General features: G+C 37.5%; 1 protein-coding gene across 6 annotated transcripts in view; it reads right to left on the bottom strand.

The window, feature by feature from the left end:
* Positions 1-2,934: 2,934 nt before the first annotated feature.
* Positions 2,935-12,368, bottom strand: part of LOC119597587 (sodium/potassium-transporting ATPase subunit alpha-like) — a 128,178-nt gene continuing 118,744 nt past the window's right edge. For 2 of the 6 annotated variants that reach the window (XM_037947190.1, XM_037947197.1), the window contains 6 exons: positions 12,061-12,317; positions 8,869-8,963; positions 5,950-6,124; positions 5,638-5,768; positions 5,355-5,456; positions 3,797-5,231 (listed from right to left, as the gene is read on the bottom strand). In XM_037947190.1, coding sequence (XP_037803118.1) covers positions 5,111-5,231; positions 5,355-5,456; positions 5,638-5,768; positions 5,950-6,124; positions 8,869-8,963; positions 12,061-12,317 — 881 coding nt within the window. In that variant the 3' untranslated portion in view covers positions 3,797-5,110. Of the gene's footprint in view, positions 5,232-5,354; positions 5,457-5,637; positions 5,769-5,949; positions 6,125-7,560; positions 7,656-8,868; positions 8,964-9,646; positions 9,742-11,341; positions 11,456-12,060; positions 12,318-12,368 lie in introns of those variants that run through there. The other 4 variants (XM_037947176.1, XM_037947185.1, XM_037947166.1 and 1 more) reach the window with 4 other exon arrangements.

The following is a 12,368-nucleotide window of genomic DNA, read 5'->3' as shown; positions in this document are numbered from 1 at the left end:
TGGAATTACAGGGTTATGTCAATCATCCCAGGGCATGTACAACAGAACCCTGTAAGGAACAGCAATTTTGCTAATGCGTATAAAAAAATAACAGGCATCGCAGAACATGATAATTTTCTTTCAATATATACTGACGGCTCGGTGAACCCAGTGACGGGACGAGCAGGAGTTGCAGTTTGTGTGTGTGACCTCTAGGCCCTAGGGCTTCGCCTCATTGCTAAATGCATCAAGAGCCGCCACCAGTGACTCCAGAGACTCAGATAGGACAGCAATATTACTACCCGGGAACAGACAGACGCCTGAGGTAGAGCAACAGGCACGACTGACTGACTGACTTCTTCATCCACACAAACTGAGCTAATTGCTATCACTATGCCAATGGAAATCATAAATACTTCTAAAATTATCTGCGATACACTGACAGTTTTAAAGTGACTAGAAGACATTAAATGATGAAATTGTTTGTAGACTTAGAAAACAAAACACTACACTAAAAGATGATAATATGTGTTAAACTTACATGGGTTCCATCACATATAGGGATGAGTGGGAATGAAAAAGAAAGTAGCCAAGAAGTAGCGCAAAAAAATACATTGATGTTGGTATTAGTTCATCTCTTCAGCATGAATGAAGACATGGATAAATGGAAAGAACATAGATGAAAGGAGACAGATTAAATCATTCAAAATGTACAGTGAAATAAGTGAAAATGTCAACTATATTTACAGTAGAAAAAGCGGCGGCAGGGAAAACGAATCCACCATAGCTCGGTAAGGTTAGGCAATATTTCAATAGAAGACTCGCGTAAAAAGTAAAGGGTATGTGGTCGAAAACTAGGATATTACTTGAAACACTGTGTTATGGAAAGGGAAGCAGAGAAGTGATACCAGTGACAAAACGTGATTAATGGAGCTGATGACATTCTAAAAAAAAAAAGAAAAAAAGAAATGCATGTTTAAAAAATGATATGAACGCAGTTGCAAAGATCTTGCCCAAGCATTAATAAAGTGCAATATACCCAGTTACTCCAAAGGACTTGGGTATGGTTGGGTAATGTGCTATTTATCCAAATAAACTTTTAAATCAGATTCTCTCTCTCGCTTGCTCTCGCTTTCGCTCTCCGGCTTCAGATACATATGGATGTGAATATTTGTGGATATGTTGGGATGTAAGCATTCATATGAATATGTGTACGTGTGAATGTATCTATGCATGTGGATACACCATTATACAGAAGTGTGGATATCCACATTGCCATATACCAATATCACTGTTATTCATCGTCTTATGGTTACCTTATCCCAAAAAAGTATCTCAGTGTTTGACTATAGTAAATCTAATAATGAGAGAGAGAAAATGAATGAATGATTCATTATCCAACAGGCCTAAATGGGCACGAGCAGAGATGTTGTCCAAAGCGGGCAGAGTACTCGGTCAAGTTCTTTCCCCGTTGTTTTCTCGCCCATTTTACAGGCCCTTTTCGTTTATACAAGCCTTTACTTATCTTTTTTCAATCATAATGCTAGTTCATACTCTCCAAATGGTTATTTTTCGAGGGTGAATAAGTTCTGAAATATAAGTATTAGTTTGTGTAGCTTCGTAGCGTGAATCGACCGTAACTAAGAACTAGCATTACGGCGTTAGCGTGACGTGCGTGACTACTGCAAATAACATAATCACTTGCCTTTCTCCATACTGAAGTTAGAAGAACTTAACCGGGACAAAATTCTACGGTAAACATCTTAAAGAGACATGTCAGGTTTTAGGGACCTCGATTCTTTGGATCCTACTCTCAGTTCTTGATGACTGTCCACACTCAAGTAACTGTATACTCTTTCTGGTCAGCACACACCAATATACGGTCAACAGCCTAATTCGATTCTCGTACACGAATCACCAATTTCTCGTTGTCTTCCTTTTCTCTCTATATACTTATAAGACACACAAATATTATGCTTAAAATATTCTAAACGCATGCACCTCTCATGTTTAGATATTCATAATTTGTAACTTCCGGACTTTCGTCAGCCTCGCGGTAACGTAAGTCTATCTCAGTTTTCTCCTTTAGCTTGGTATTAAACCTTCATTGTTTTGCCATGGTATTAATTTTACGACAGTATTATACTTTGAAATTATCGCATTCTTTTAGACATTTTTTTTCAATCTACTGTATGCTTTATTTTCGTGGTCTTCAATAAGACCAGCCTGAGTGTTGTATCGACCACAAGACACTCATTTCAGCCTGTTTTTTTATCTACAGCATTATAAGCCAAGGACTTTTATTCTGCTAACGAAATTCCTTTAGTTATCATATTCAGTCCTATTTGCTACGAAAACTGTGGTCAGTCACTCATATTTGGCCAAAATATGATTTTACAGCTAGCCCATGGTAATCACCTGTCTGTGGCTGCTCTAGGTGCCATCACTGTACTCCGCCCAGTCTGTGGAAAGACAAAACTGGCAACTTGCCCTGGACTCAGGAGTACTCCGATTCGCCAAGTCTCCTTTGAGAATGAAGTGGTTTAAAGCAATAGGATTATTATACATGATTGTTAAGGGTGTCCCCTAAGATGAGCCATTAGTGGGAATCCTGCTAGAACTTACACCAGATAACCAAGTAAAAACATCAAATATAAGTATTGTGTCAATTGATTTTAGTTTAAGACACTTGGCAAATGTGAGTGCTCCAGTAATTTGCCTGTTTATTCTTTCCTATAGTTGGACACGCTGTAAATACTATTGGTTGGACAACTATTTCGCATTTTCAAGTACTGAAATATTACTGTTGACTTAATTTTAACTGAGGCATTAAGTAGACTGATTATATGTTGCAAGTTCCTATTTAGACTGCACTTAAAAAACTCATTACTTTTCTTTTTGTTACTATTCTAAGTTCTAAATTTCTTACTATCAGGTGTAAGAAAAAAGGTTTTAAAAATTTCAAACATTTTATTGTTGAATCCAGCACTTGGATTGGATTCAAAAACCTTGAACTTGTAAAATAAATGATAAAACTGTGACCACTTCTTAAAATTTTCTCTTTTTGAACATGGAATCAGAGGCAGGGCTAAAACAAAACTCTCCAAATGTTTGGAGAAAACATTTATTTTTCAATATTGAAGGTGTAAGATGCGCACCCAAAAAAGTGCCATAGAAGTTCGAGTCCCTTTGAAAAGGAGCTTGGGGCTCCTTCTCTGCCTCCATGAAAAACACAAAAAAGTTAGTGATAGTGCTGCTTTATAACAAGATATAGTTGCCTTGATATTTAATATTCTTACTATTAATTATTATGATATCTGTATCTCCTATGTACAAAGGCCGACCCACAGCTAGATGCTTTAGACGAAGCTTGGTTAGGATGACAAGCAGGAAACCACAGTGTAATTGGCTACCACACTGAATGATAGTGTTTGCTGCAGGTCACATAAGCAATGGTTCCTTGCTTGCCACAAATCTCGACAACAAGACCTCCATCAACTGGTAACATACAGTATGATCAAATCATTTAGTCTAAAACAATAAGATTCTACACCTGGCAGCTAGATTTCAGCATAGTTTTTGTAGTAAACATAAATCAGTTTTGTTCCCATCAAGATGCAGAATGAATGGTTAAGTATTATAGCCAGGCAGTTTTAACCATTTGTAATTCATCTATACACAAACTAAATTAATCTGTTTACACCAAAAACTTAGCCTCGACATGACTTGGTGGAAGCTGAGCAGGAACTACAGAGGTAGAATGCTCAATTTTGAATAATGAATGCTCTGGATTAACAATGAAGGAAAATGGCCAGTATTTTTTTTACATCATAATCATGCACTCTTTCTAGTTCATGCGCTCTTTCTAAACGGGCTTCACTCTCAAATACAAAGCATAAGGTTAGGAGCTATGATTTTTTTTTTTTGCGTTCCTAAGAGCTAGATGAAAAACTCTACCTCTACCATTGACCGGCTTCTATAACGAAAGCAAATTGAGTGTGCAAAGCTGATACTTTAGTGTGGAATGTTATGGACCCAATGTGTCACTTTTGAGAGAAAATTTTTAGAACCAAAGCATAGTTTAGGACATATTATAAAGCAATACATATAAAGGGATCAAATTAAATTACAGTTACTTTTTAGATTAAAATGTATTATCCTCTCAGATTTTACTGCACATAGCAAAAATGTTAATACATATCCAGAGAAGAAGGAAAACATAAAATAAAACCTAGGCATTGAAACATTTACCAACGAACGTGGGATAAGGTTTGAGCAGTACAGCTGTAACAACTCGACTCCGAATAATGATTATGATCAATTATGAAAACATTCTTGCAAACTAGGTAGTCTCATGAAGATTGGGGCTGTCTACACACTATCTACACAATATTTTTACACTTGATTTCGGCTGCAGGTTTGTAGCCATCACACTTCTACTCATGTGCACTAAAATTTACACAAATTTAACAGATGAGAACATCCCCAGCACCACTTGTGTAAGAAAGCAAAATTCCTCTTCCAAAAACTTAAAAAGGTAGAACAATGTGGCCATTTTCCAATTGCTGCTTATTTATTTATTTATTTATTATTATTTTTTTTTTTTTAGGATTTTTTTGTTTTTTGTTTACAGCATTCAAAAACATTTTATTTCCCCCCCCAAGAGAAACTGCTTTCTCACACCTGCAGTATGGAGCAGTAGTTGACCAGGTTATGTAAACCACGGTTAAAATTACTTCTGGTGCAGTCTTGAAGTGTCGGTTTTGTCTTTATTACATCCTTCACCAGGATTCTGTACATTATATATATATATATATATCTGTATGTCACTGTTACTTACTGGAAACTTTAAATATAACAATGGGTAAAGTAGAAACAGCCATAATAACATTAATATCCTCAGTAAGTAACAATGAAATACATATGGAATCATGAAGAGACCAAGCCTCTTCTTTTACTAAATATTCTTGGGGTCAACTAGAAATTAATTTCCATATTGGGATATTAAATAAATTTCCACAAGTAATAGCGACACAAGTGCTGGCTGTGGGAAGTTCACTGATGATGGCAGGTGATGCGAGCCATGCAATCAGTCTTGAGCTCTAGTAATTCTTGCGCTCACAGTAACAGCTTAATAGTAGGTCTCCAGTTCCATCCAACCACCAGGGTTCCTACGCAGGATGAAGCGACGTATCTCATCATAGATGAAGATAAGGAGGGAGAACGGAAGAGCAGGCAGCCACCAGTAGAACCTATGAAAAATAAGGATCGTTGTTAGTGGACTTTCTGGGCATATATGCTACATATTTTGAAAACTATAAGTTCACAGCTAAATTGACAGCTTGTTTTGCTGCTGCCATAATGTAGCTACTTACTTCAGTGGGTACATGCGAAGACCCTTGTCCATGCCTGGAGTGTAGGAAAGGAAGGCAGCCAAAGTGGTTTCAAAGACGAGACCAAAGTTCAGCACCCAGTTCCTGAAAGTAATAATGGTCAGTAAATATGCTGAAAGAAAACACTACACCTAATATCTGGCAAGTAATCATTGTGAAAAATTCGCTGATAAGCTTTTCACTCTGATACTTGCTTAATATAAAATTCATTACATTCTCGAGTCTACTACCAAAGCAAGTTTTTGCAGAGTTGCTAAGTACTTACTTCATGCCCTGGTGGACAATGGAGTTACGGCGGGTCTTGCAAATGATCAAATCGGCCCACTGCACAATCACAATAGAGGTGAAGAAGGCAGTATGGCAGGTGTACTCAAGAATCTTACGGTCGTGGAAGGTCTGTTGGAAAAAAGTAGAGTTATCATGAAACAAGTATATTTACCATGTTCAAGAGGGCATTCTATTATACCTTTCTCGTGTCTTCCATAATGTAGAGCTATGTCATTCAGTTTTGTTTCTACATCTTAAAATGGGCGTACAGAAGCACCATCGAATGGACTACACCACACCGGAAACTTACCCATTCCTGTCCATAGTGATCCTCCAGATCGTTGATGGCCTTGCTGTCCCAGCGCTCACGGAGACCGAACAGATGGGGTGGCAGGAAGCCGTTCTCAGCCATGATCACGAAATAGGTGAAGAATCCTGCCAGGGCTTGAATCATACCAATCTGACCATAGGCCATTGAGATGAGCCTGTTGTGTGGGGAATACAACATACAATTAAAACTCACGAACAAAATGGTATGGCATATGTTTTACCCCATTATATATAAGAAGAAAGATATCTTTTATAATTTCGTAAAGAAGTTGAACCCCATAAAAATGTAGCTTGCATAACTGGAGGAGATACCAGAGAACTGTGACATACTGTATTCCTGAGTTCTATCTGGAGATTATAGAAAAGTTGGTGAAATAATGCACATCAATAGTGCTGCTAATATTAATTATATATATGAAGAAGTTAACATTTAAAGATAGTAAATTTGATCTACTTAAAAAGGTAATACTAAAAGATATTCATATCAACCAAATACCTAATATAAACAATTTTGTCATCTGGCGAAAGCCCTTCTGAAAATTGCAATCTCGCAATTAAAAGGCATCTAGCAGTAGGATATGAACTTTATCTATGTATAAACACTATCTACTATAATCAGAGTAAATACTTAGGGTTAGTCATAGTATCCGGTAGTGAATAAAACCTTAGCTAAGAGTAAGAATTCTACAAGAAAAATCAGGTTTAGTCTCTATGGGGTATCGGCATAGATAAGATTCCCTTACCCTTTTCTGAGATGCTGTAGATCCTCTATGGTGGTGGAACATTTCATTTTACAGAGAAAACAAAACAAGATACATGCATTCATTTTCCTTAGAGTCCATGCATAGGGAAACAGATGTTTGTACAAATGTCGGGGGCAAGTAACTTTCACAAACTGTTTGAGGTATGGATAAAGAGTGCCTTATCAGTCCATTACAAAAAGAAAAGATACAAACGCAGTGCGAACACAAATCCACTGGAAAATTCTTATCCCAGTTAACTCACAAACATGGTGCATGAAGGACTCCTGTATAAACAAAGCAGGTAGAAGAAGATACTGACAAAGTGTAGATATCCTTTACAGTTGGGCCACTAATGATCCATGGACTGGACAAATCACAAATGATGTAAAATAAATCATTATGTACCTGCCTATGTATGGAAATGTTACACATTATTTGTTGACATCTCTACTCTGCCTACGTCCACATCCTTGTATGATGTGCCACAATGTACATTTTTATAGAACACTGACTATCAAACAATGAAGGCTTCAGCAATTACAAACAAACTGTAGTATAGGCTGAGAGCTGGCATTCCATGGATAAGGTATAGATATACATAAACCTAAGCAATAAAACATTGACCAACGAGTGTAAGATTAGGTGGTTTCTGTGCAATGTATTGATGCGCCTGTTTGTAAACATAGTCCGAACACATACATTTTCTTGGTGAAAATTCTAAAACATCAATTACAGCTCTCCAATGGGAGCAGTATGCTTCACCTTGACACCAACCAAACATTCTTGATATACAGTAACAAGGGAGAATGGGCTTGCGAAAAACCTCTTGAATAGTGGTGGCAGCTCACCTGTAATTGACAAGTTTGTCGTGCCACGGGTCTCGTGGTTGGCGCTTCATAATGTCCGATTCTGCAGCCTCATAGGCCAAGGAAATGGCCGGGACCTGCGCATTTGTGTAAAAATTTACGGAAAATTAGCGTTGCTCACGGGCATCCAGGAATGCTTCCATGAGGATGGTGTGGCGATGAACAATAACTCAGCTGGCCCCTATCAATCGGTGATGTGGTTAGCCCACACGCCGTGGTGGTTCATAGGTGGGTAGAGGGCAAGGCAGGAGCCGTAAAATAGACTAGAACCATCCCTTTTTCCCCCTGTATCTAGCATGAAAAGCCAGTCAGCCTAGCAACGACCTCTTCCCACAGTGAAGACCACCGACTGGTGTGGCTATGTAGATGGATCATACGCATTGCATTTCAACTTCTAGAAGCATCATCTACTTACATTGTAAGTCAGACTGAGACAGACACAGACAATTTCCTAAGTAATACAGCCCATTTAATAGGAAGCATCTGAGCAGCCGAATTGCATACTGCCGTTATCGCCGCGTCATTCACGCTACGGTGCACTTCTACAGTACATGGCTGGAACACAGGACCTATGGTATGAACCATAGCAATTTCTGAATATATCCTTCGAAGCTATTAGAACAGTCTTTGGACACGGAAAGCATCATGGATGAAGGAGATCAGGATGTAAAAATAAAAAAAAGTAAAATAAAAAAGAAAGGCGAAATAGAATATGCACACCATGCACATAAAGCTCTTTCGAAAACATGCATCAGTTATTCCAACGAAGATTTTTATGTACTCAACAAACTAAAAAATTGCAGAATAGAGGACTGATATTTCAAAATCCTCACTGCTCTTCAAAAGTAAGGAACAAAAATTTTTGTAGTCTAAAATTCTATAAAAATCACCCACCCCATACAAAATAATATAAAATAAAAGTTCCACAACAGAAAACTTCAAATAGAGGACCAAATAAATTGGTAAACTGAACGACCTTGCCCATAATTCCACGAACAAATCTAAATTGTTGGTCAAATCCTACGTTTTGGTCCAACAATTGAGATGAAAGCAAACATGCAAAGAAAAACGAAAGTGTGAAACCCCCATTACGACAATCCTTGCTCATGAAACCTTCTTTAGAAAGAGAAAAGGTCACGCTTTCAAAATAAAAAGAATTTTCAAACCGTTATACCACCACCATATTTTCGACAACAAGCTTGTTAGTTGGATTTCACTAACTCACTTCATTAGAAGAGAAACATGTGAACTTGTTAGTATGCAAATTGCTGCACTTCATACAAACATTACCTCTCGTTTACAAGCTTGTCGGTGAATGGGTTTCGGGGCTGGCGCTTCATAATATCAGACTCAGCTTCTTCATAGGCAAGGGAAATGGCAGGCACCTAAATATTAACCAAATAATGAGGTTAAAATAGAATTAAACAAATAAAACAAAACAAATTAAATGCAAAACTTAAAACGAACATAAAATGGTAAAACCACTACAAATGCTGCAGCTTGCATAACCTGGAATCTTAAAATGCACTTAGAAATAAAAGAAAATGCAATAAATGTACCAAGATATGAGCTCTGCTCTGTCCTGTTGGGCATGTGCTAGCATTACCAGAAAGATGGTGACAGGCCCCTTGAACAGCAGTAAATTTGTGTGTAGGGGATCTCGGATATAGGCTAAAACATGAGACAAGATGATTTTGGACCTGATATAACGGTACTCCAGAAGATAGGAATACACAAGCCTCAGTCATCGTGTCCCACAAAAAAGAGTACTTAAGCAAGCTGTGCTTCTTGTTCTAGTTCCTGATTGCTTACACTTTGTCCTTGTATGGTTAGTTTTTTGTAGCAAGCACAGCTGATGCTTGTACATACTCTGGATCTGCATCCGCTAGAGAACATTCATGCAAGGGTTCGATCACTGAGATTCTCCAGCATCTGGGTTGATTGATCTGATATTAGGGTGTAGGATGGGTATACAGGAAGTGATATGTATAAATAGGGGGAGAGAGAAAGGCAGAGAGAAAGTGAGAGAGAGAGAGAGAGATAGAGAGAGAGAACCTGCACACGTTACCTCTCGTTCACAAGCTTGTCGGTGAACGGATTTCGGGGTTGACGCTTCATAATATCAGATTCAGCTGCTTCATAGGCAAGGGAAATGGCTGGGACCTGTCATGGCCAGCACAGGACAAGAGGCAGACAAAAAAAGACAGATATGAGACCAGATACACACGGGGTGAACTCTTTGAGGCACGACACTATGGTGATGAATATGGCATGCATGGCAGGTCAATACACACAAACACCGCTTGCAACAGGTGCAACCTTCAGGCCTTTTAACTTATATTTTTGGTATAAAGATAAAAACTGATATGAAAATATAGAGACCAGCATGCTTTCATATTAAAATTTAATCCAGGAAAAAACAAAAATCTATCTATGTGGCCTGAAAAATACACTTTACTGAACACGGCCCAAGTTGTGCGATATGGACGGCTGAGAGTTAGCAAGTCTACACACTCAGCCTGCAGTGGCAGGGTGATCCGTGTGCAAGATGACATTGTGAATGAAATTCATGAATAATCCCAGACAGTGGTGAAAAAACAGTATCAGTTCTGATAAGTGCAGATTACTCAATGTGATGGGCAGGGGCATATGTATATAATATTCTAAGAACTACTATGGTAATATGCTCTAACCAAAATCCTATTTTTTTCTTCTTCAAAAGTTTGAAATACGTTTTAACTTATGTCATCATTATAAAAGTCTTAAATTATCGGACAAAAAAAAAAAAATCACAAAATGTGACTTGCACTCTGGAGGAAAATTTATGAAAAGGAAAAAGTGCATTGCAGTTCTCACAAAAAGAAGCTATTTAGGATTGTTTGGGCCTTTATCCATTAATAGCAATGATCATAATACCGGTAAGGAAAATATTGATTTTTATCATTATTTATGAACAAGAGAAAGGGTAAAAGCGGGGGTAGAAGGGAAGGAAATGGGAAGCAAAGATTTGATGAAAGATTTGAGTCATGTTGCAAAATGCACTTGCATGATTATTATAGAACTGTAGAAATGTATTAAGAGTATTTTTTGTGTGCTTAAGTGTGTGCATACATATGTATATAACAGATTTTTTTTTTTTTTAAATACAAGCATACACATATGACCATTGTGTGTGAATGTGTTTACAATAAAAGGATGTGATTGCCTGATCACAGTGAATGATGAAATTTAGCAAATGGTGGGGCATAGGAGAAAATTTTGAAGTATTAGAATAAGCAACAATGAAGTAAGTAGCTTAAAGTAAAAGTTACTAATTTTTCATAACTTTCACATAATTTATTGGGGGATTAAAAAATACTAGCAAGATCATTCTCATAAACCTGCTTTCAAGTTATAATTTGAAATATAGATAAAATATGAAATAAAAAAAAGGGGACAATGCATACTCTTGCTTTTTATCCCCTGCCAGCCCAGTTGGATAAGCCAAGAGAATTCAGACTGTTGGTCCTTCAACAGTCTGGTAATATTAAAAATACCTTACTAATAATGTCCACTCTTCTTTTCTTATTCTTCTCTTCAACATTTTTTTAAAAATGTATAAAAAAGAAACATGCAAAACATGGTCTTTTCATATTTGAGACCAAACCTTTGCCTATTATGAGAAAAATCCCATGGCCAATTTTGCGTGCTAGTAAAAGTGGCAGAGTATGAAATTTGCCATCTTGCAAAAGCTGGATAAAAAATTCGTTCCATGTTATCCATTCCTATGCAGCCCTTTTTACCTTTCGTTGACAAGTTTGTCTTTGAATGGATTTCGGGGATATCGTTTCATGATATCACTCTCCGCAGCTTCATAGGCCAGTGATATGGCTGGGATCTACCGAGAGGATGGAAATTGTACAGGGAATGAACTTGTAGGGTGTATAAGAGGCAAATCTAAGGTTTTCCAACTTAATAAAGTTAAGATACTCTACTCTATGATTACGTCTTGCTACTAAGCTTTGGTTGAATATGACTTACAAATCTTACTATACAGAGTAGTTTGCTTTTCAAGAATTACATGGCAATAAATTACTTTACAAGTATACGTTTTTTTCCATCTACAACAGATGTAATATCACCGTTCGACTCAATACCTCTCATTAACCAATTTGTCATATATAGGATCTCTGGGGCGCCTCTTCATTATGTCATTTTCTGCTTGTTCATAAGCCAAGGATATAGCTGGCAGCTTGGGAAGAAAAAAATCAATAATTGCTAAAAAATATGCAACAATATGTAAACCCTGGGTAATATATGTTTGTATATGAAATGTGGCAAAAGGTTTCTTGGGTCTGGCCATGTGTTTTTGATTTTTGAGTGGATCTTATTCTTGGAAGTAAAATATTGTTCTGGGGGAGTTTTAATTAAAAAAAAAAAAGAAGTAAAGTGTCACCCTTCCCTTGAAAGTTGTCTTGGGGAATAAAAAGTTGCATAACTTACCATGTCAGTACCCAGATCAATGCAGAGGATGGTCACAGTTCCAAGAGGAAGTGGGACTGAGGCAATCATGAAGAACAAGAAAGGAGAGATCTCAGGGATGTTAGATGTCAGGGTGTAAGCAATGGATTTCTTCAGGTTGTCGAAAATAAGTCTGCCCTCTTCAACACCAGTGACAATGGAAGCAAAGTTGTCATCCAACAGGATCATGTCAGCAGCTTGCTTGGACACATCAGAACCAGCAATACCCATAGCAACACCTGTAGGAATAAGATTGAATGTAATAACATGAACATTGCAATGTTACAAAC

The sequence above is a fragment of the Penaeus monodon genome, chromosome 3, assembly GCF_015228065.2.
Source record: "Penaeus monodon isolate SGIC_2016 chromosome 3, NSTDA_Pmon_1, whole genome shotgun sequence".
NCBI classification, from domain to species: Eukaryota; Metazoa; Arthropoda; class Malacostraca; order Decapoda; family Penaeidae; genus Penaeus; species Penaeus monodon.
Note: the sequence above shows the minus strand (reverse complement) of the source record. Positions and strands in the feature narration are given on the sequence as shown.